We start from the raw sequence: 23042 nt of genomic DNA, 5'->3' as shown, positions 1-23042 counted from the left end.
GCAGTGGAGCCTCTGTCTGCAGAGAGAGAGAGAGAGAGAGAGAGAGCAGAGATGAGAGGAGAGGGATAAGAGAGATAGAGATGAGAAAAAGAGAGAGAGAAAGAGAGAGAGCAGAGATAAGAGGAGAGGAGAGAGGGGAGATATGAGAAAGAGAGAGAGCAGAGATTAGAGGAAGGATGAGAAAGAGGGAGATGATCTACTGTGGGGTGGAACGAGGGTGGAGACATTGTTGATTTACAACACAGCATGTGCGCATATGTATCTGTGTGTGTGTGTGTGTGTGATAGCCATCCAGCAAGGACAGGTAGAGGAATAAAAGTCCACACACATATAAGTATGCCAATGCGCTCACTTTTTTATTGCACAACAAGGTATCGTCTTTTTCACGAACGCTGAAACAACATTGCCACTGACTGACAGACCAGTTTATTGAGAGAGACCAGGGTGTGGCTCTGTGTTCAGGGTCGGCAGAGGTGGTGGACAAGACAACCTTTCAGGACCTGGGCACAAATCAGCCCCAGCCCCCGCCCGCGCACCTCACGCTGACGCTCTCAGATGGATCTGGAGGTGTTGTAGCTACAGCTGATTTGTCCCCAATTCCTAGACATTAACTTAGACAGATCTGGCATGATGAAAACCTTTTATTATTTTTATTATTGTAAGTGTGGGAGCCAAAACATGACTCAAATGTTTGCTTCCAGAGAGAGGACACATGCTGTGTCGGATATCTGTGCTGTTGTCTACATGGTGCTGGTAACGTGTGTCTGGATGCCCACACCAAGCTAGGCTGCTAATCTAAAAATGTGCTAGAGTCATTTTCAAGGAGCGTTATAGTCTTTTGGTGTTTTCCCTCAGCTTCATATGCACTTCAGATCTTTAAATGGCATCATTTCTTAACTGGGACCAGAGAAGAAAAGGCACAGGAACAACCACGCGCACACACAAACTCAAGCACACGATACAGAGAGTCCTGAAGCGGAGGAGGCTTAGGGAAGCTAAGCAGGCTACGGTAGCTACGACACAAAGTTTCAGCTCAAAGACTAAATGAACTTATTCTGCAGTTGGTGCACAACGCGTCTGTGTACGCAGATTTGAAAATTGGGATCGGGACAATACAGGCATGCACTCGGCTGTGGTCTGTGAGAATGACTCAGCCAGGAGTCGGCGTTGCAACTGCTGATGCTTGAGACAAATTCATCCTTGCAGAGTTTTTTTTTTTTTTTTTAAATATGTGTGTGATTTTTAACCGTTAATGCCACATCTGCCAGCATCAGACCTGTACAACAGTACAGTTCAAATATATTCCACTATGTACACAACCTAAATATGCTTCTGTGGGCATCTCCTTTATATTCCGTATCCACTTATTTATCCCTCCCTGTGTGTAGGAAGCAGGTCATCTGAGCTAATGTCTAGACTGCTGACATCCACCAGAAGACTGCCAGAGCTCACCCCCTCCCTGCAGAAGATGTTACTTTTACAGCAGTTGTGGTCGACCACCATACCCCCCCCCCCCCACACACACACACACACGTCACATGAACAGAGCATGAATACAGCGCGCATGGTGTTGGAAGGCTCAAACGAACGAAAATGTGCAATTTTAGTGTTTCCCAAATCAGGGAAAATTAGATATACTGACATTGTCATTTAAATTCGGCAATAGCAGTCCTTTTTTTTTTATCTTTTTACATATATTGCAAGTTGAAAATAAAAACACCTATTTGCATTTTTACAGGCACATACATACCACAAAAATAGACTATGTGGAAACAAGATATACTAGGCACAAGGTATATACAGTTTATGTGCATGGGGTAGATTGCAAAAACAATAACCGAAGGTAACAATAAGTCCAAGACACATTTACGAACAAAAAGTAATACCCTGATTTGTTAACATTTCAACACCAAGGCATTCAGTACCCTTAAGATCTGTTCCAGCATGAATGACAAATGTCAAACTCAGGTACTCTCAATAACTGTCAGTCAGTCAGTCACACAGGTTTGAGGGACGTCAATCCCACATCACAGCAAGGTCCAGAAGAAGAACCGTTGAACAATCGCACTTTGAACCCCACCCCCCCCTTCGCTATCATCGGGCCGATACAGCCGCTACATCACACACTTGGCGGCAGTGGCTGTGAGCCAATTGACGGAAAGCAACTGCCACGCAGACCCAGCAACAGATAGCTCACGGAGGTGTGGACGTCGCCGGGGACCCGCGTCAGCGGTCGAGGGTCGAAGAGACTAGCGCGGATCAAAGTGTCTGGGACTCCATCCATCAGAGTGGATGCGAATTACACGTTAAAGTGTCTTACTGGATGGATGCAACGGAACAGAGGCTGTGCGTGATATTGCCAGAAACGTTAGCCAAACTCTTCCAAACTCCGCCGCACTTTCACACACTATCTTCCATATAATATCGGCACTGTCCTGATAGCAGCTTAAGAGGGCAAACTCTCGTGTTAGCACAAAGGAAACAGGAAAAAAAGGACCAATTGATTGCACTGGAACAGCATCGAAGCAGACAACAGCTATTGACTCAAACGGACTTGGTTCATTCACAATCACATTGGCATTTTGGCATGTACCTTTCCCATAGGAAGAAGAAAAAACAATACAAATTTCCAATGATGCTGACGAAGCCGGCGGCAGCACTGTGACCCAAGTGGAGCATTTAGTGCATGTTTCTGATCAGAGAGGAAACCAACATGTGGCTACGCCGCAGGAAGAATGAGCCGGGATTCACAAGCCATATAATGAAGCCCTTGGATAAAATCAATCATCCACAAACCGTTTCAATTTTTAAACAGCGTTGAGGAGAACGTGGTTCAAAACGAAACACTGGCGAGGGTTAAAACAGCAAAAAGGTCCGTCATGTTTTTCTAAGCCAAGCAAAAGTCAAATCAGCATGGTTAAATCAACAAGTTGATTTTGGGAGGCTTGACAAGTCTACATAAATCAATGGAAAGCCACACTACGGCAGTCGATACATCCCTCTGGAAAGGTAGCAAACCTGAGTGAAATGTCCATTGCATGGATTTTTGAGTTTGGCTCTGGATCGATGCTCTCTGCTGAAAAAGTTTAACACTGCATTCGCCTTACACATTAATTCAGCTACCCGCTTTTTGTCTCGATTAGATTCACTTCTCGCCCCTACCGGTTTACCTGATATCGGCACCAGAGGAAGCACGGTGACCATTTTTGAGGGTATCGAGCATCGGTTTTCGGTTTGATTGCAAGGTCTAAGTGCAACAGAAGGTGCTTAAACGAATGTCCTCGGTGGTTGCTCTGGACCGAGAAGCTCAAATGGGTCAGGACTCGCTCGTATTCACACCATTCCAAAATAAAAGTATTCCCCTCAGGACAACTGGGGTTTAATGGGTGGGTGGGTGGTTTTTTTTGTTGTTTTTTTTGGGTTTTTTTGGGGGGGGTAGGAAACGGGTTCAAAATACAAGAAAACTTTCATCAAAGTTAAAAGCAAAATCACACGAACATTCAGCAACACATACAGAAATGCCGTATAACCCCCTTGCATCGTAAAAGCCTTTTCAACTCAGCAAACCTTTTTATTTACATGGCAGTTTATATCTGATTAGCTTCCTCCTTCTCTCATGGCATACATTCAGCGGGAGAAGGCTTTTGGGTTAGTGGAATCAGAAGATTTTGAAGCGAAACCTTGGCCTAATCCCAAAATTTGAGCATGGGAATTGCGTCAGATTTTAAATGTCGAGACATTCATGAGAGCATCGGGCCATCCTGAACGAGGAGTATGGAGACAGTATGGAGCACAGAGGTGAGGCATCCTTGCACCACCTAATTTAGTGACTCGGCGACGTACGAGAAGGTAGAATTAGCCGAACTCTGAATCCGTTTCGCTCCGTTTGTTCCAGCTGGGTTAACGTAAATGACGCAACAGTTCCTCGCACTCCCTCAAGCATTTTTGGTTAAGGTAACAACATGGTCACTGGATTACAATACCTCAAGTGAAACCACAGTAGTTGCTGGATTCTTTAAGTTTTCACATTGAAAGTTCAACAAAAGAAAAAGGAAACAAGTTCACTTTCCTGTACAGCATATGTATAGATATTTATATTCATATATATTTATATATAGGCGGGGTAGAGTATTGCAGAATTATATTGCATGTGTTAATTAATAAACCTAGACAAAAACAAGCAAGTATACAGTATGGGTTGTTCACAAATGTTTTCCTTTGATAAAGCTCAGAATATTTTGCCGCCTGGGCCCTCGCGTTTACAATCGGCGTACTGACCAAACAGCCGACTACCCTCCAGGTGTTTTGACAAAAACGCGTCAGCACGTCAAACCGGCCACACCCGATGGGGTGAGTGCGTGAGTCCTTCTCTGAAAACGGAACTGGAACGAACCGACAAACTCGCACACGCGCGCGCGCACATTTACGACCACATATATACATACACACGAACCAAATATATGGCTTCTAACGTTGAATCAAGGCAGTTAAATAAATGGCATTTTCTTCTATGTTTCTTTTTTAGTTGATACAGACACAACCGAACTTTGTGTTCAAGCTCAACTTTGGTTTGGGTAAGATACAATGAATATAATATCCCTCCTTTCTTTTTTCGTCAACTATTTACACATAGATGTAAGATCGACCAGCGGTCTGAAACACTAACTTCACTACTATTTGAAACAATATGAAGAGCAATGTGTTCTTTTGCTACAACAGCTTATAAGGAAAAAGTACACTCAAAACACTTTTAACTCTTAAAATGTCATTGTCATTTGACTTCAAGTCCCTGATTTTCATTTTTAAGTCCAGCTCCAGCTAGATTGCATTGCATGGATTTTACACAGTATGCAATAGTTACATTAATCATACTTTTCTTCAGATCTTTACAGTAAAGACAGCGATATACAGTAGGTGTTTGGAAGCAGAGTGTCAAGGGTGATACTAAGACTAAAGGTGCTGGCACAGTAGACTAGACCAGTTCGACCTATCATTATACTAGTTTAATTGTATAGACTCTTCCGAGTCAAAGTGTCTCAAGAATAATTTGAGTTGCTCTTTTCCTTCTGCTGACACCAGCACACAGTGCATCCAGGTAAAATCACTGGTGGCCCTGGCGGTAGCTGACTGGTCATGAAGTAGGCTGACACATCAGCAGAAATGACCATAAACATACCGATTCTCCTACAAAAAAAGGCCTCTGAACTCTACCAGGGTCACAAGTTGGAAGACAGCCGGGATCTGGCAGAGTCTAGCTCCGGAAGGCTGACAATTGAATCTTTCTTGGGAGCTCCAGAGTCTGGAGGTCCTGATCCAACAGCTGCTGCCACCCCCATTCCAGTAGGTCCACCTGGAGGAGGCGTAGAAGCGAAAGCCACTCGCTGTTGACCCCCTGCGGCTCTCCCAACCCCTGATGGCCCGGGCAGGTTGGGGTGAGGTGGCTGAGGTGGGCCGATGGAGTTGTTGGATGTGTGGGTGGATGCTGGAGGGCTGGGGGCTGCAGAGGCAGCTTGTGGGGTTCCTTCCTGGGGAAGTGAAGGCTGAGAGGCAGACAAGGCCCGGGTGTCCTGGCTCAAGCTGCCTGCATGGAGGGAGTGGGTGCTCTTATGTGAGGCTGGCCTCTGCTGGGTTTGTGTGGGACTGGGTACATGATGCTGTACTAAGGACAACTGAGAACCAGAAGGTCCTGAGCTCGCCATGTATTGGAAAGTCCGTCCTGTAGCTGTGAGTGGGCTTTGGACCGGTGGGCTTGATATTGCAGATCCAAACGCCCCTCCGAATGCTTGAGGGGGTTGTGATTGAAGAGGTGACATAGAGACAGGGCTGGACAGGTTCTGCATCACCTGAAATCTTCGTACCATACGAGGGGATTGCAACGTCCCCGGACCCACAAGGGGACTCGCCATTTGAGGACAAAAGCTCATGGCTACAGCCTGCTGAAGAGTGGCAATTGCAGAGCCCGTGTGGGGCTGGCCAGGAGGAGCAAAAATCCCACCAATGGAGGGGGTCATGGACATGGCGCGTGGCCTCTGCAGGTCCACCAGCTTCACCATTTCACGATCGTATTTGACAATCTCCTGGATCATCTCATTCTCCTGGTTGTTGAAGACGCCGGAGTTGAGATCGTGCTGAACTTTGTGCATCAAGATTGAGTTCTTTTTACCTGAGAGAGAAAAAAATCAGATTAGGGGCAGACAAAAGAAAGGGGTTGGGGAAAGGCAAGTTCTTGCTTGATATATCCTTCACATCTGGTCTACCCTCTCAAAATCTTACAGTATCTACACCATACTGAAGGGACACAACAGCTCAAATTAGTGCCTGATTAATCTAATTTACTTTCATTTAAGTGATTCAAACAAGCTAAATGTATCGTGGCGCGAGTGACTACAGGCTGAGAGGCCTTTTACCTATCCGGTTTAGACGATCGATGGCCACAGTTTCAAAGGCTCGTCTCATCATCGGATATTCTTCCAGCACCTCATTGAAGTGGTCAACCGACAGTGAGTAGAGCCGGCAGTAAGTCTCTGCTCGCACACTGGCGGTTCGCCGACCCCTGGTCAATAGGCAGATCTCTGAAACGCGAGAAGACGAAAAGGGAAAAACAGTTATTCTCGCCATGCCAGACAAACGTCACTGGAGCCTCGAGGCGTACTGGATACCTCCAAAATAAGAGCCATCTGAAAGTTTCATAGCTAGAGTGCCCTTGGTGATGACGCTGCAGACGCCGTGCTGAATGAAGTACATTTTCTTCCCGATGGTGCCCTCTCTGATGATGTAATCGTGCGGCTGGAATACTTCAAATCTCAGCTTGGTCAACATGGCTGTCACAAAGTTTGGCTCCGCGTTGGCAAAAAGCGGCATGGACGCCACCAGCTTACGACAGTTGAAATTCACGATTTCCTAAGAAAAGTGAAACCAATGTTAGAATTGCACAACTTCAGGGACACATCTGGGTAGCATGTGTTACGTCATACCTCTCGCAGAGGCTCGCTGAGTTCTCCCAAGATGCTCTCCTCATCAAACATCTTGCCCTGGTATCTGTGCTCGTAATAGTCGTGGATTTTTTGTCGGAAGTCAGCTGGCAGCTTGTGGAAGGACATGTACTGCTCGACTTGTTTGTACTGAGATGAACAAGAGATTAAGATGTGTTAGCATGGATCGTCTAATTTTCAAAATACTTTTTCTGATTTGTCACCATTAAGGAAATTAAAAAAAACCGATGGTGTTTCATTTGTTGCTCATTTGTGGTGAAAAAGGAAACTGCATTTTATTAAGTTAATTAGAACAGATTTACCAGGGAAATAAAGGCTTAATTTTACTACATATATGGTAACACACTAACACAACAACAACACTATGCAGAGATTTAATGTGTATTTAGATAAACTTAAAAGTTCAATTGTAATTGGCAATACAATAGCAGTACAGTGCAAAAGAAAGTTCAAATCACTAATTTAAAAATCACAATATGTCAAAAAGATTTCACACATGAGAGTTTGTTATGAGGGTATTGATAAATTTCCCGTTGATGGATAAATGAGCGATGGACTGTGAAATGAAGCTGTGGGAGAAGAAAGATCATTTGGTTTTAGGCCATTGACTTTGCTTAACAAACACAAAAAAGAAAAACGATCTCATGCAAAATCACTGAACTCTCCGTCACTGAAAAAGCAAAGAAACTCGCTATGAAAAGTCCGGTTGTGAATCAACATAAACGGGCCTCAAATACTGCAAACAGACGCCCTTCAGACTGCAACCGCATCGATCGCACTCATCAACTGATCAATTCCATTCACAAGGAAATCGCTAGAGGATCCAGTAAAGGCTGCAACACACAATCCGGTTGTAACATTGAATGAAAATCTATCCCAGGTTGATCCCCGACAACCGATTGGACAGCAAAGTACTAAAACCCGCTTTCACGCCTCACACCCCAGCTTTACTTAAACAGAAAGATGGAACCCGCACCCATAAACCAGCTGACACCGGACTCTGAAAGATGACTGAAGTCTAAACTTCTATTGAGCAAAGTCTCCTAACGGCCAAGGCTAACGCTAACCCTCAACAGTCTCAGATTAATGTCTAAAGGGGATCATTTGTTTGGGAGGCAGACATGAAGGTTTGTGTTTCACAGCAAATTCAACACAGAGAGCAGCTGCCAGATGGAATACTTGTGTGTGTGTGTGTGTGTATAAGCAGAATCGTGTAGTCTGAGGCAATAAATCCCTTACGCTGCTTTAATTACAGCTGTAAATATTCAGCCGAAGGCACCCTAAAAGCCCGAATGCAGCTCTGGCAATCAGGGTTAGCACTGGAGGTAAATCAGGAAATCAACATTTATCCTCGCTGTAATAAAATGTTTGGCAATTTTGAAACAAGTGCATAAATAACATGGGACTTTTATGGCATAGAAAGTAATTATGAAATATTCTATGGCTTCGCTCTCTTCAATGTCGTCGGTACAAAAAAAAAAAAATCCAAACATTAATTAAACACCGTGGTGGTGATGGGGGGACTGAGAGCAGGTCCTCTGATGTAGTTACACAACACCTGTGCCGACATCTGCAGATGGAGGTCGGCCCGAAGAAATGACCCCGTGTCACACAGCTCTACGCCAGGCGCCAAAGCCAGCACCACAGCTGCTGCGCTGTTCTTCAGAACAGGCGTGCAGACTGCGAACAGAGCGGCGGTCAGGGGAAACCCTGTGCTCCCCACAGAGGAATACTCAGGAAACCCACCACGGCGGGCCATGACTCAGCAAGATCTGAATGAATGAGGCAGTGGGAAAAAGCAGAGGCGCCGTGACTCCAGTTTGAGAACCGAGGTGGCAGCGCAACTTATATGTTATCGCCCGGGCAAATGTTGGCGTTAAGGAGGAGAGGGCAGCGGGCATTTGGGCGATGTGTCAGAGCAGCCGGGGGGGGCTAGTGGTTAAACAAGAGTGAAAATAACATCACTTTCTGTGTCACTGGGATGGCAGCGTGTGACAGTACGACAGCACCCAAGTAGCAAGCTATTTTGAGGATTCTTTGAAACCCATTAATGAGATTATGTCAACATGCATGGCGTATTCCAGTGAAGCTCCATATTCCAGCGAGGTTCAATACTTTGTTTAAGGTGTTTGGATTCTTTACAGTGGCTGGAAAATCCTCTGTGCGTGCTGAAAAGAAAAAACTATACTTTATTGCATCTAACTCCAAGTTGTTCACACACAAGTGGAAGAAAAATGATTTATTTTGTAGTATATTGCATTTTTAAATTCATTTTCTGCACTTTAAACTACAGTTTATAGACAATACTCAGTGGGGCGGATGTTTTCATTTGAAAACTACAAATAGATGCGAGGATCAGGGACCCATTGGAAATTGCTGACTGCATTGGAAATGTACATTTGAGATGTTAACATGTCGAAATATCAGCACACTGGACTTATTTTAACGCTAAATGAATCAGAAAACTGTCTTTAATTATGGCATCTTTATTATTCTGGTGCAGTCATGAAACTTTATTGTTCCATTTATGTACTTTCACCTTGTATTTACTCTTTTCTTCAAAATTTAAATTTGAAAATATCCCAAATGGTGACATGGTCGTATAATTCATTCATTTAATTCCCTGCAAAATCACCCCTATTATATTATAAACCAAGGAGAAGAGAATCAGATTGTGATAAGTCAGAGCTCATCTTGTCTCTCTTCAATTTGGAGATGGGCACGCAGGCAGGAACAATGCATCGTGGGGCTCACACGGCACAAAGTCTGATTAAATGAAACGAGGCTCCTCGGGAAATAATTCGATCAAAGGGAGCGCCGACCAACGTGAAGATCGTCTGGCACAATCGGGAGTCGTTGCTTACAGATGTTGGTGCAGGAATCTCTTTGCAATGTCAGCCTGCCTCTGGATAATTGGTGCAATCTGGTATAGAGGAAGCACGTCGCCACCGACGATGGCAGCGGCACGCAGGAGGAGGGAAAACAGCCGAGCATTCGGCTCTGTGTCAGCAGAGAGCTGTGCAGTCTGGCTGAGATTAGACTATTAACCTCCTGCGAGGCCATTAAGGGCTGATTATTGATTCAGAAGTTCCACCGGTGTTGCTCTACATTGTGCTGCATGTGTTGATACCGTCTAAAGAGAAACCAAAACCCCAAACACAGTGTTGAACTTCAGGTCAACATGGCCGACGGGTCCTTTTTAGGGTGACAACTCTCAAATAAAGCTGTGTTCCACCTCCAGTAATGATTGCCCATTGCTTTTTGAAGACTTCTCAAGGGTTCGGGAGGGAACTCCAGCCCATCCTTAAGTCAAGAGAGTCAAACATATGGCTTCGTCTGATTTACATTTAAAATCCTTTGCCCTGAAAGCGGCCCTAAAATATCATTAGTTGGACTCGCGCTTGGACATTTTCCTCATAAGAAGAGAAAATAAGGGGTTGGAGTGAATTTGGATTGCTGCAGGATTATGACTGTTGCATTTCGCTACTTTACTGAACTCCCTGCGACAAAACCTCCAGATGCCATTATGTATAAATCTAAACCCCCACACAGCGCGAGTCTGGCATCGCTGCTGGGCTGAAATAGAAACCACAACACAATTCTACTCTCATCCTCAATGGGGCTTTAACAAACTGCCAGAGAATGCATTTTAGAGACACTCCCGCAAGATAAAAAAATAAAAAAAACGTCCCTCGCACTGTTGTTGGGAGGGATGGCGGATACACCCGTCGGCATCGGCATCAGCTGAGGATGGCTGACACTTTGCTGCTGCTTCTCAGCTAAATAAGTGTCTGCATCTATGCTAATCCTCACAGAGCTGCAGAAAAGAAAAACAGCAACTTTGGAGGTGACAACTGGTCCGAAATGGGCTGGGAGGAAACGCAGCTTCCTGCCCTCAGCAGGGACACATACGCAGGGACGCTGCAGGGAAACCTACAAAGTGTCGTATAATAATCGTGCACGGCATTAAGGCGAAATCTAATATGTGAAAGAGGCTTATTTCCAATTAAAAATCCCGTTTAAGCTCCCTGGAAGCTGAGGGCGCTCGCAGTGCAAACTGATTTAAAACAAATGAATCAGCAGCAACAGGACGAGACGGCACAACGATAGCCCTCTAAAAACTAAATTTATGGACCCCCGACTGAGGGTAAAATGATTTCTCGCAGAGAAAACAAAAACAAGAAATTCCTGCTCAGCCTCTTTCACTCGAGGACACACTGTGAAGATTAGAACACAAATAATGATTTGATTTGCTTTACTGTTGTGTTTTACACACATTTCTTGGAGCTGAAGCACACCCGAGTGGCCAAAAAAACAACCCCATTGGGAGTTCTGCACAGGCCCGTACACTTTTAACAAGCCACCGTTCAGTTTCTGTCACTGTGTACCAAAATTTAGTTAACAAGGCTCTCCTCTCTCCCCCTCCCCCCCCCCCCCCCCCCGCTCCCTTTAGCAGACAGCAGAAACACTGCACCTCCCAAGGACACCAGCACCACCAACGAGGGTAGACACAAGGGAAGACGGGTAGAGATGGAGAGACAGTCGGATGGAGAGGAAACCAGAGGGCGGGGGGAGGGGGGGGGGGGGGGCAACAGGGAACAACGGCGAATGGCTGCGCAGGGAGGTGAGAGAGTGATTAGGAGGCGGGGGGGGCTGGTGGCTTATATCACCTTCAGGATGACATTGGCAGGACACACAGGTCTGCTGCCTCATCAATTCTATTGCTGCTCATCTCACACACACACACACACACACACACACACACACACACACACACCCACACACACACACACTTTACATCTTTCTCCCTAAACAACATCAGCACCCATACACCCACTGTGCCGACCCCACACACACACACAGAAGCCAGCCCCCGGCGACGCGGCTGTACCTGGCCGAACACACCCGTGGCCTCTGATTGGCTGTAGAAAGCCGGCAACACGCCCCCGCTCCTCAGTCAGGGAGACTCTGCTTGGAAACAGAGCGGTTGTTACCACTACAGGCCGCTGCTGCAGCGCTGCTCAGCGCTGCTGCCATCCGCAACCTCGCATCAGGAGACGGAACGCCGCACAGAGACAACGCCGACTTGGGAAAGTGGCCTCGAACGCGGCTCTCAGTTTCAAACGTTTGTGTCCGCTGCTTAAATCCGATGCGACAAATCTGAATGGAAATTTGTGGAAATCCATGAGATTTTGTTTTTCCGGAGGTTTAATAGATGCAGACATATCTGGGATGTTGGCTTCCTGGATTAGAATTTTTAGACACCTTTCACTGACGACACCTTCACTTTCAACCGTTTTTTTTTTCTGTGGCTGTCAGGCAGTGTTGACTAAACGGGCTGAAACGACCTTAAATAGACATTTTAGCCCAGAATAATTCCCGTGCTGCGATTATGTCACCAAGCAACCATCACTTTGGTGTCAATGGAGGAAAATGATGTGGTGGCGGCAAGTTTACCAGTTTTCACCGTGTTCTCTTAGTCAGCGCCTCATGACATCGTCCTGTTATGAAGGTGTTGATTTGTCTTTTTGAATTGTGATACTACCAAATATAAAAGCAAGCGAGAATATTCCTTTAAATGAAACCAGCGGTGTGAAACTGGATGTTGGGAATTAACACTTATGGCAGAGGGGAGATGACGTCGCTCCTCACCTTTTCCTGATACTGCCGCCTGGAGGAGTCCAAGGACTGGATCAGAGCTGTTGCGTGGCCAATAAAAACGGCATAGCAAGTAGCTCCGACGATCATGCTCAGCATGGTGAGCCAGATGTCTGATAGGCTCTCCGGGGCCTGTCGGCCATAACCGATGCACAACATGTGGCTCATCGCTTTGAATACGGCGAAGGAGTACAGCTCGGACCAGGTGTCGTTCTGCGGGGAGACAAAAACACATGGTTAAAGACGGCAGATTCGAGGGTGAGAAGTGATAAAACCAACCCCACGGCAACATCTTAGGGGAGCCAGAGGTGGTGGAAATTCACACAAATGAGAACTCTGGGGAGGGTGCGTTAGAAAGAAAACTGGAAGAAGCGGAAACAAGACCGGGGGGGGAATCCAGGGAGGCCTAATCAGCAAAGATAGAAGTATTTCCTTGGAGGAATGACGAGCAGAGTTTACCGAGGAGGGTGTCCATAGGCCACTAGTGCTGATATCCACGAGGAGACAACGCTTACTTTCATGAGGTAAACAGTGGTGAACGGCTTCCTTCAACCCATTAACCAACCGAACGCACGCCAGAGTCGGTACTCTCCGTTTCTGCTGCGGTGACCTCAGTCTGGGAAGGCCGCTGTTGCTGATGCGTTTAAGATAAAGCCACAAACAAGGAGCCGAAACCTGTGTTTTTCCGCCCCTTCCGAGGCACTCGATTAATTTATCCTAGAGACAGAACCCGTATTGAAAGGGAAAGCTGTAATTAAAGACTCTGTTTGACTCTTCCTCTCCACACATCTGCGCTCAGGAATCGACTGCTTGACTGCTTTTTTTTTTGGCATCAGGGTTGTAAATGTTGAATGGAAGGATGCAAATACAAAATGAATGCGAGTGAGAACCAACAGTTTTTAAAGGACAGTAAAAATCCTTTTACATGATTAAAGGGCCACGCAGCCATGGAGGGACTCTTCCAGTGTGAGCAGGGGGGTAGGGGGGTGGTGGGGGGGTTTGGTAGAGTCCAAAAATAAATACAGCTCCACCAAGTGGGCTGAAGCTAAATGTTGTACGTGGAAAAGAAAAAGAGAAACACTGGAGTGAAACAAACTGAATAATAGATGAACAATGAGCACTTTGATACTGAAATAGCACGGGCGAGCAAGGGGGAGGGAACAACTTCATCGTCATGAGCCTCAGCGGCCCTCCCCGGGGGGTTCGCTTTTGGATCCATCCTCTGCGTTGTAGGGTGATCACCTCGGACTTCGAATGGAGGAACCTGAGCTGGAGACGGCCGATACAGCGAAGGGGCCGTACGTGCATGCCAGGGTGTCCTAAAGTGATTCCTTTGTGACCTTGCTCTGCAGCACGGAGGCTCAGACAATAACAGAGGGGGAGTTTAGTTTCTGCACTTCAAGAAGTGGCAGAATGCAGCAAAGCTTTTTTATAAGATGAAAAGACAGCAGGTCTATACCTTGACAATGCTGCTTGTCCTCAGCAGGTTGCTATAAACATTTCTGATGCACAGAACTCACTTGAAGACCCAAATCAGGTTTAAATATAACAATAAGACACAATTTATCAGCAGAAAGTACCCAGGCGCCATTTCATTGTTAGGAAATGATGATATCAAGGTTGATGTCACCACGTCCACGCGTCTGCTAACAAATCCCAAGGTGATTCATCAAGCTGCTGAGACATTTCATTCCGCAACACAAAGGACAACCTCAAGGTCAGGCGGCACGTCGGCCTGTTGCCGCGGCGATTAACGCTGTGAATGTCAGGAAACGTCACAACTTTATGGCCACCCCCCCCCCAAAAGCAATTTTAGCCTGGGATGCAAAAGAAGATTAACATTTGCCCCGTCACCAGCCCTGGGTTGAGGACTAAAAGAGGAGGAGAGGAGGAGAAAATGATTTCAGTAACTAATGAAGCGCGATAAAGAATAAGATGTGTGACAGCGTTGAACAACGTGCACGTCTGCCTGAGAGAACCTTAAGGATCGTTTATCTGACGTTGTTCTTGATGAAGCGGGATTTTGCACAACGACATCCTTTTGAACCAAAACACCTGAGCACCTCCGGGAGGGAGACAATCACATCCTCCCTGTTTCTGGCCCATTCAATCGAATTTGCGGCATCCAGCAGGCCGACCCGTAACGTTGTCTGGCAAATTTGGGTATGGTGAGTAAACAAAATGAGTTAAACCAGCTAAACCAGCTCAAGAGGGAGGAAGACCTTTGTACTGCAAAGCCATTTTTCTGCTGAGGGCAGCAGGGGATCATGGGCCAGAGATATACTGAGGGACGGATGCACACACACACACACAGCTGTAGCCGCGGCGTTGAACTACACACCCTGTGTCTGTCAGTAAGAGCAGCTGTCACCATTATTACCCGCCCGTCTCTGTGCTCCACCGACACGGCGAGGCTCTGCTCCAAAACTCCGACTCCACCGACTGAAATCATCCCTGCGCGGCTGACAAGGCCGTCTGAAGCTAATCCTAAAAAAATTCAGAAATCGAGTCGGACGGAAGAAGAACCTCCGAGCTCCCCAGGGAATAAGAAGTTTGACTCCAGTTACGGGCTGGTGGTTGTCACCCCGAGTTACGGAAAATTCTCGACGTGCCAGGCAGCCTCCGCCTGCGGGTTCAGCGCCACCGCAGCCACTGTAAGGCGCGGGGCTTGACGGATGGCCTGACTGCAGCACAATGGCTAATGTTACAAGTTGTCAGCTGCTCAATAGGGGGGTGGTCTCAGGTGGCTGTGAACAGCCCGTACCATGACAGAGCAGTCCCTTCGGTTTGGGAGTGACGGGTCTCCGGAGACTGACCGCCAGTGATTACACAGCGGTGGAGGAGTGAGTGGCCTGTCAGCCCCGAACTTCATCATCCCGGACTTCGATCTGTCCAGCGCACGCGACCCCGGGTCGCCCAGATGTACCTGGCAGTTTCCTGACATCGCAGCAGAGTTAATGTCGCGTGGTGGGGTCCGGTTTGTTTTGCTTTTCACAATAAAAGCATGAGGAGGGAAACACTCGGTAAATGCCTGCTGATGATCTTAGATTCATCATTAAGGTGGTTAAAGCTCCAAAAAAAAGACAAATGTCTTCACATAAATCACAATGTCAGGTGACCCTTAAAGTAAATAATCAAACATCAGATAGACGCAGAGTTCATCGGGGAGAGAGGCAGAGTTCAATGCTGTTATTTATGGTTTTGTCAATGTAATCGGCTCTGAAAACAAGTGCGTTAAAACTCTGATCAGAACACAAAGAGAAGATCTTCCCTTCTGCTGGAAGCAGTGAGGATGGACATCGATTCCCAGCATAAATTAGCTTTGCACATCAATTAGAAGGAGGCTTGGGACTCTCTCGCTCTCCAGGAAACACCTAAAAACTGAAATTTGCTGCTGACAGGGGCAGACATGAATGGTGTCAGAGCGAGGTGACCGGTGCATTTAAATCCCAGTTTGGAGCAGCGCTGCGTCTGGGTTAGCGCGATCTCTCCCTTCACCCGGCGAGCGTCTGACAGACATGTAAGCCGCTTTTATCTCCGAACCAAGCCTGGCAACAAAGAGCCCCTCCGCATCGCCGTGCCCCCTCCCCTCTTCCTCTGTTGTCCTCTTTATCTTTCCCGTCGCCCCCGCCAGGCTGAAGGGGAGGAATGGAGGGATTTAAAGGTGCGCTTGACTCCTTCTCTCCATCGGCCTCCTGCAGATGTGTTGCTACTGAACGTTACTGCAGTGGCCAGAGTCTCATTTGCTGGAAAGAACGACGGACGTTTTTTTTTTTTTTCCTGCTGAATCAGTAAAAGCATATCTGCAACAGACATCACTTAGGTGGGTAATGAGTCTCTGAGTGGTGCAGTGCACAGCTTCCTGAGAACAGATTGATCTAGTAGAGCACATAAATGTCCTCTAACCGGGAATACCTTTATTTCAACCCCGCCGCCACCACCATCGACCTGTTTTGATTTTGCACCCAAAACTTTTGAATGCCAACATTTTTGTTGGTCTGTTCTTGGCGTTATATTTCTGCACATTATTTGTGTGTGTGTGTGTGTGTGTGTTTGTGTCTCTTGTGAGATAAATGTCTATGGCATCGTATTTCTTGGCTAACTGAGATGGTTAAAAGTTAAAAGCAGTTAAAAGCTTTTCTGAAGGAATGTCTTGGAATTGTCCTGCCTCTTTTCATTTGGATCAAATCAAATCAAAGCTCATCTAATTTGATAAAAGGTTTAATTTCCACTTGATTACAGCAGGAAAGCTGGACTGAGAGGAAACTGATAAGATTTAGGGTTGGGGTTATATTTTATTTTATATTTGAACCTCCACATATTGTAACCCATGAGTGGTTTCAGTCCTTTTCCCTGACACTTGCCTCCATCTTGTTGAGGGACACCCAGCAGTCAGACGGGAAGTCCTGCAGCATTGGAACCAGGAACTGTAGGCAGCCATCCCAGTGACAGAGCAACAGCATCATACCAATAAGGTTAATGATCCGCATCACTGCACTGGCCAAATCATAGGTCATATGGAAGATCTGGAACAGAGAGCAATAAAAGGAAAAGAGTTAAACCCGGGTTTCCACAGAAACTGTGGAGAGGAAGAACATGATGCAGTTAATGTGGTAAAGTGAGAAAGTCTTTGATTCGTTTGCGAAATTTTGAATATTTATATTCAGATCTCAGCGGCTGGACTTCCAGCCTCTGCTCTGAGTGAGACCCGGCGGATTAATGAGAGGAGGAGACGGCGTCCCATCAGTCCCAAATAAAACCCAGCTGGAGTGGGCGACACGTTTGTTTCGCTGAGGTACGTGACATCAATCTCAGGCTCAACTCACGCATGCCTGCAGGAGCAGCGAGGCACTAATGAGAAGCTGCAACACGTGCGCACACACATGTTCAGTCTCACAAGACTGACGGACGGAGACCATTATGATCCTTAACAACTGATAGTCCACATCGTCTCACACATCAATCATCCTGAGTCACTGGACGAGCCCTTCTATCATCACGCAAACACAGAAACCACTCCTTATAAGGTTTTTCTTGTGTTCACAATTATCTGATTAAAGATCTAATGCTGGAATAAATAATGTGTTATTTTTTAGTGAAGTGCAACGCAGAAGTAGAGCGATGAGGAGTGAAACGGACATTAATCACATGACAATTCTTTCTAAATGCTGGTTTAACTGTTATCAATCAGCAACTGAGGAAATGCGCCCATTTGGTTATCTTTTCTCCTCTGATGATGGATGAGGGGACTCTAATGTACGCGTTCGCGCTCCCATCCTGACCGATGGGCTGGTTCAGCACCACGGACAGCTCAGGGGAAGTTACAGCAACCACAGGAGACGCAAACTTGGGCCTCTTGGACGGTAAAATTGATGTATGTCAGCGTCTGAGCCGCCGCCACATCCCGGCCCTCATTACGCATGCATGCCAAGTATCACTTCCCATCACGGGGTGCTTGCGAGCGTGTGCATGGGCATCACATCATATCTCAAGAAATCCAATTATCCAAAGGTCAAGTTAGCAGCAGAGCCTTGCCGGGCTGCTCACCGCTGCAAAATGCCAACACCGGGTTGTCGATAGGGGCACAAATGAAGCCTTGAGTGATCTCATGGCATCATAGGACCTCCCGTCTTCCCAGGATGTCACCTTCTTATGAAGATGGAGTCCAAAAGAGAGCTCCTCCTGGAAAGCACACACCTCAAAGACTCAATAAAAGTGTGCAGAGTTGGGTTCTTTAGCTCCCAAATGCACGATTCAGGCCTCTGTGGACGCCAACGCTTATCTAACTTCACCAAAGCGCTCAAACGAACAATTAGCAACACAGCTTCCTAGAAACACACCTCATCATCGCCCTCTGCTCTTCCTCTCCCACATTAATTGATTAAGTGCATTTTCCCCATTAATCGGTCGCTTACGAGGACGCCTGATGCCACCCGGGGGACTGCTGGGTCAGGCGGGCGCAGCAGTGTGGGGGGGGGGGATTTGGCAATAAGAACAATTAGAATGCAGAGATTGTTAAAGCTCCGCCGACATTCTACATCTCTCACCGGGTGGCGGGCGGGCTTGTTTAATATCCAGCGCGCGGCGCTCGGGACAAACAGAGGCAGATTGTTTAGTCAGAAGTCAACAGAAACAACGGAGAATTTTTTATGTAGCCGCTTTGTTTCCTCTGCTCTGGGCCAAGACGTGTGTTTACTTGAGTGTTTACAGTGTGTCCTCACCTCTTCCCACTGGTGAATGTAGCGTATTAACCTTGATAGCCTTAATAGCCTCAGAAGACTCAGGATCTTGGTAAAACGCACAATCCTCAGGGCGCGAGCAGTCTTGTACACCTCCGAGTCGATCCCTTTCTCCACTATGAGGAATATGTAATCCACTGGGATGGAGGAGATAAAGTCCACAATGAACCAGGTTTTTAGGTACTTCTTCTTTATGGTTTTGGGGTCCAAAATGATGTCAGAGTTGTCCTCAATGATGATTCCGGTGCGAAAGTTGAGCACCAGATCCATGAGGAAGAAGGTGTCGGAGACCACGTTGAAGATGATCCACGGCGTGGTGGTCTCCTCTTTGAAGAAGGTGATGCCCACGGGGATGATGATCAGGTTGCCCACCATAAAGAGCAGCATTGTGAAATCCCAGTAGAACCTACATCAGCCGTGCACGGGGGGCGCACGCGTGCAGGTCAGTTTGGTCACATGGGACAGGGGTGGGGAGACAAAAATAGTCAGATAAGAAAAGGATTCTGGGAGAGATTCTAAATCAGGAAGGAAAGTGCAAATGAAATACAGGAGATATTAATAGCCTGAAGACGCAGGAAGCAATTAAAGGCAATGTACTCAATATCAGCAGAAACACAACAGACACAACAGACAGTTTCCACTTTTGTGTGAGCAGTGAACAAAGATACAACTTTCCACTTGGTGCGATAAGCGACGATAACGATACTGTGCTATGTTGCGGTTTTTATTTATACATATAACAAGAAGGGGGGGATTATAATCAAACCTCGCCAAGATTATTAGCTGTTGAGTAGATCCGTTGTGTTTTAAATCAATCAAACGTCTTGGGTCGGTGGCGTTGCTTCTAGATGTTGCTTAGTTTAAGCCCACATTTCTGCCTAAAGTGACGCGGCACTTTGTTGAGGCAAACGGCGTAAAAGTGGTGACGTTGGAGGAAGCTCTGCAGGACAGGTGCAGCGCTGAGTCATTGCTCTGCGACTTACGCAACCGGCCCCCGACTCCTCCACTTTACGGCCCGATTCGAAAAGATCGGTATCGTCCGGGGCAATTATTCAACTTTCCATTCCGGGGAGAAGGGACGACAAAGAGAGTCCGCAAAGTTGCCCGTCGCTGCAAACTAAAGGCGGTGGGCTCTTGTGGAGACGGAGGCCGAGTCCTTTTGTCTTTTGGTGGGGTGGGGGGGGGCGTTTGTGACTCCAAACAAACGGGGCCAAAGGCGGTGACATTTGAATGGAGCTATCAAAAGAAAAGAAAGAAAAAAAACGAACACACTGACTCCAAATTAGCATCTGTCCACCTTATGGGAGTCGATTTGTTTTACAAGATAATTAACCAGGCTATCACATGAGCAACCCCCCCCCCAACCATCACCCCCATATTATACTGACATATTAACGCATGCGGCGGTTACTGGGTTTAGTGTCGTTATAAACAACGCGCGCCCGTGGTGAAAATGCAGGGTAGGGGCAGCCGTGCGCGGGCGGAGTGTCTCCAGTGAGCATGCTTGAGGTTCTCGCACACTTGGCTCAAGGTGACATTCCATTACTGAGCGCAGCGCGCACACGCAGACGCGTTAGCCCACAGCCGGAAGACAGCGCGTCTTGAAGCGGGGCTTTTATTCAAATAGCTGTACAGAGCTGTAAAAATAATGCTCCTTTAAAGGCGGTCTGGTCTGGCGTCAGCGCGCGCTTCCCTTTGTTAGACGTGAGCGCGGAGCAATGGAGAGCCAAGACGTGTTAGCAGGCCCGGCTTGCTCCTGAGCATCACACACGCTATTGTGGAGGCTGGGATGGGAAGGGGGTGGGGGGAATTTGTTTACAACCTTGAAAGGACGCTATTTGCTCGGGTCCTTTCGCCTGACAACAGGTTGTGTGTGGGGGGAGGATGTCAGCACGTTGCTGTGCATCGATTCAAAGCTCAAAGCGTTCCGAAATGAGGGGTATAATTAAAAACAAATAAATAAATAAATCAGACGTGAACAATAACCATGCAGGTGCACCAGGAGGGGTAACCCTCTGTGAGGTGAGTTGGAGATGGCAATGAAGACCTAAATGGGCCATCGTGACTTTCAGTTTGCAGCCAATGACAGTCCCAGCTCTTACCTGAAATCACTATAAGGGTGGATAATCCAATTTCCTGCTGATTTGACCCTCTCCTGCTCCCTCTCCACAGCCTTTTGACTGCCATACATGCGTAAGGAGAATTTGTTAACTCCAGGTTGCAGCATACTACTGAATTGCCGCTGCATAAAGCTGGCTTGGCTGCCCCGAGCCTCTGCATCCTCGGCGGGCACGATCGGCGGTCCATCCTCCGGCTTCTGGAAGGTGACAGAGTTCCTGGGCTGCTGGGTCTGAGTCTGAGCCAGCGAGGAGGAGGCTTTCCGGCTTGGTGCGTTCGAAAAGGACACCTTGGAGTCCTTTTTATCGGGGACAGTGCTGGACACGGGAGTAACGCTGGGGTTTACGCTCTCTCCTCCTTGGCCCCCCGTCAGGGACCCACCTGGCGTAATTGAGCCGTCCATGCTGGCGCTGGTCGAGTTACGGGCTCCTCTCTTGGCGCTCCCTCCGTCCTCGGCCCTTCCTGACCCTCCAGACTGCTTCTCCTGCTTGGAGATGATCGAGCGGAGGCTCCCGGTGCCCGAGTCCCTCCTGCATTCTCCGTTTTTGTTGCATTTCATGCTGGATATCGGAGCGACGCTGCTGCAACCATAACCCACTACCGCGTTCGAAACCTCTACCACGACCGCTGATTCCGGCGCCTCTGCCCCAGAAGCTCCTCTAGTCTCGCAGCGCTGGGCAGCATCGCCCGAACAGGGTGTCTGAGTCTCGGCAGCTCTGGGGGCAGAAGAGGGCCGTGGAGCGGCAGAGGCGTCCTCTGTGCGAGTGTGGCAGGTTTCCTTGTTGGAGTTTCTCCTCGAACCAGTGGACGCGGCTCCCCCTCCTGGCGTAAAGTTCTTCATCCTTATACTGCCTCCTCCTCCTCCTCCTCCTCCCCCTCCGCCGCCGCCACTGCCGTTACCCCCGGCTCGGCGCAACCGTGGATGCTGAAACTTGGACTCCTCTTCCCCGTCTTCTGTCTCGTCCATCACGACGTCGGTGGTCGCATCAGGTTGCGCGGCGCTTTGCGCGCCGGGAGATGCGGGGTCGGCACAGTTCGGCCCGCCGCTGCCTTTGGTGCATTTGGATGCGGAAGCCTTGGCGGTGCCGATGTGACTGCGTCCACCGCCGCCCACCGTCTTCCTTTTCATGGTGGCAGCAAACACCGGTGAAACCTCATTTCTGTCCATGACATTGGTTATAACAAATTTTGCCTCCAATTATCTTTGGAGAAAACCAATCACAGACAGAGGGGGAGACGGGGGTGGAGGTGGGGGGGACACACACACAGAGGGAGGGGTGGACGTGACTTCTTTGTAAACTACTGCAATTTTACTTTCACCAGTCATAGAATCCCCTGCTCCAAACTGATTGAACTATTTCACGGCGTCATATATCTTTAAACCCTCATGCTCCGGCTAATTCGGCGTCCAGCTGAGGCACCTCGGTACCAACAAGCTTGAATCGCGTCGGGGATCGGGATAATCACTTAAATAGATGCTTACAACGCCGTCGGTGGTCGCATGTAATCAAATCGTCAATTGCCATGTGGTAATGAACCGCTCTAATGATGTCATGCTTTTAGAAGGTGTTTTCAATGACAACCGCTGAAATGATGTCACCTGTCATTTGCCGTTTGGCGCACCCTAGCGGCGATAAAGTGGTAACGCAGGAGAATCAATGAGCGCCGATGGACAGATCTACTGTCTGGATCCAGATGTGGGCAGCGGCGTGGGTCGATGGACTGGCCATTATGGGAAACACGCATATGTGGAAGAGGAACTTTAGGTTATCAGTCATCCAACACTAGATTCATCTGGGTAAAAAACAAAATGGAGCTGAGGATGGGGGCTGACCTGCAGGGAGGGGGATCTGTTGTTTGTATAATTAACAGAAGGTAGGAATAACGCACACAATTTTCAAAGCAAAGGTAGTACGCACAGTAAGAAAACCTGGAGGGTGAGCATCTTTATCATGCATTTGTAAAGTTATTCAGATATCATTCCTGAGTATCATTATCACACCCTTCTTAAGGAATCTGGAGGCCGTGAGTTGTT

General features: G+C 47.5%; 1 protein-coding gene across 1 annotated transcript; it reads right to left on the bottom strand.

The window, feature by feature from the left end:
• Positions 1–334: 334 nt before the first annotated feature.
• LOC101061753 (potassium/sodium hyperpolarization-activated cyclic nucleotide-gated channel 2-like) lies at positions 335–22164 on the bottom strand. Its single transcript, XM_003975653.2, has 8 exons — positions 20992–22164; positions 18872–19295; positions 17015–17176; positions 12645–12863; positions 6975–7121; positions 6660–6900; positions 6408–6572; positions 335–6163 (listed from the first exon to the last, which is right to left on the bottom strand). The coding sequence occupies exons 1-8, from the start codon at positions 22134–22136 to the stop codon at positions 5217–5219; spliced, it is 3450 nt and encodes a 1149-aa protein (XP_003975702.2). The 5' UTR covers positions 22137–22164; the 3' UTR covers positions 335–5216.
• Positions 22165–23042: the final 878 nt, after the last annotated feature.

This window comes from Takifugu rubripes, chromosome 22 (assembly GCF_901000725.2).
Source record: "Takifugu rubripes chromosome 22, fTakRub1.2, whole genome shotgun sequence".
NCBI classification, from domain to species: Eukaryota; Metazoa; Chordata; class Actinopteri; order Tetraodontiformes; family Tetraodontidae; genus Takifugu; species Takifugu rubripes.
This window is presented reverse-complemented; position numbering and strand designations above follow the sequence as displayed.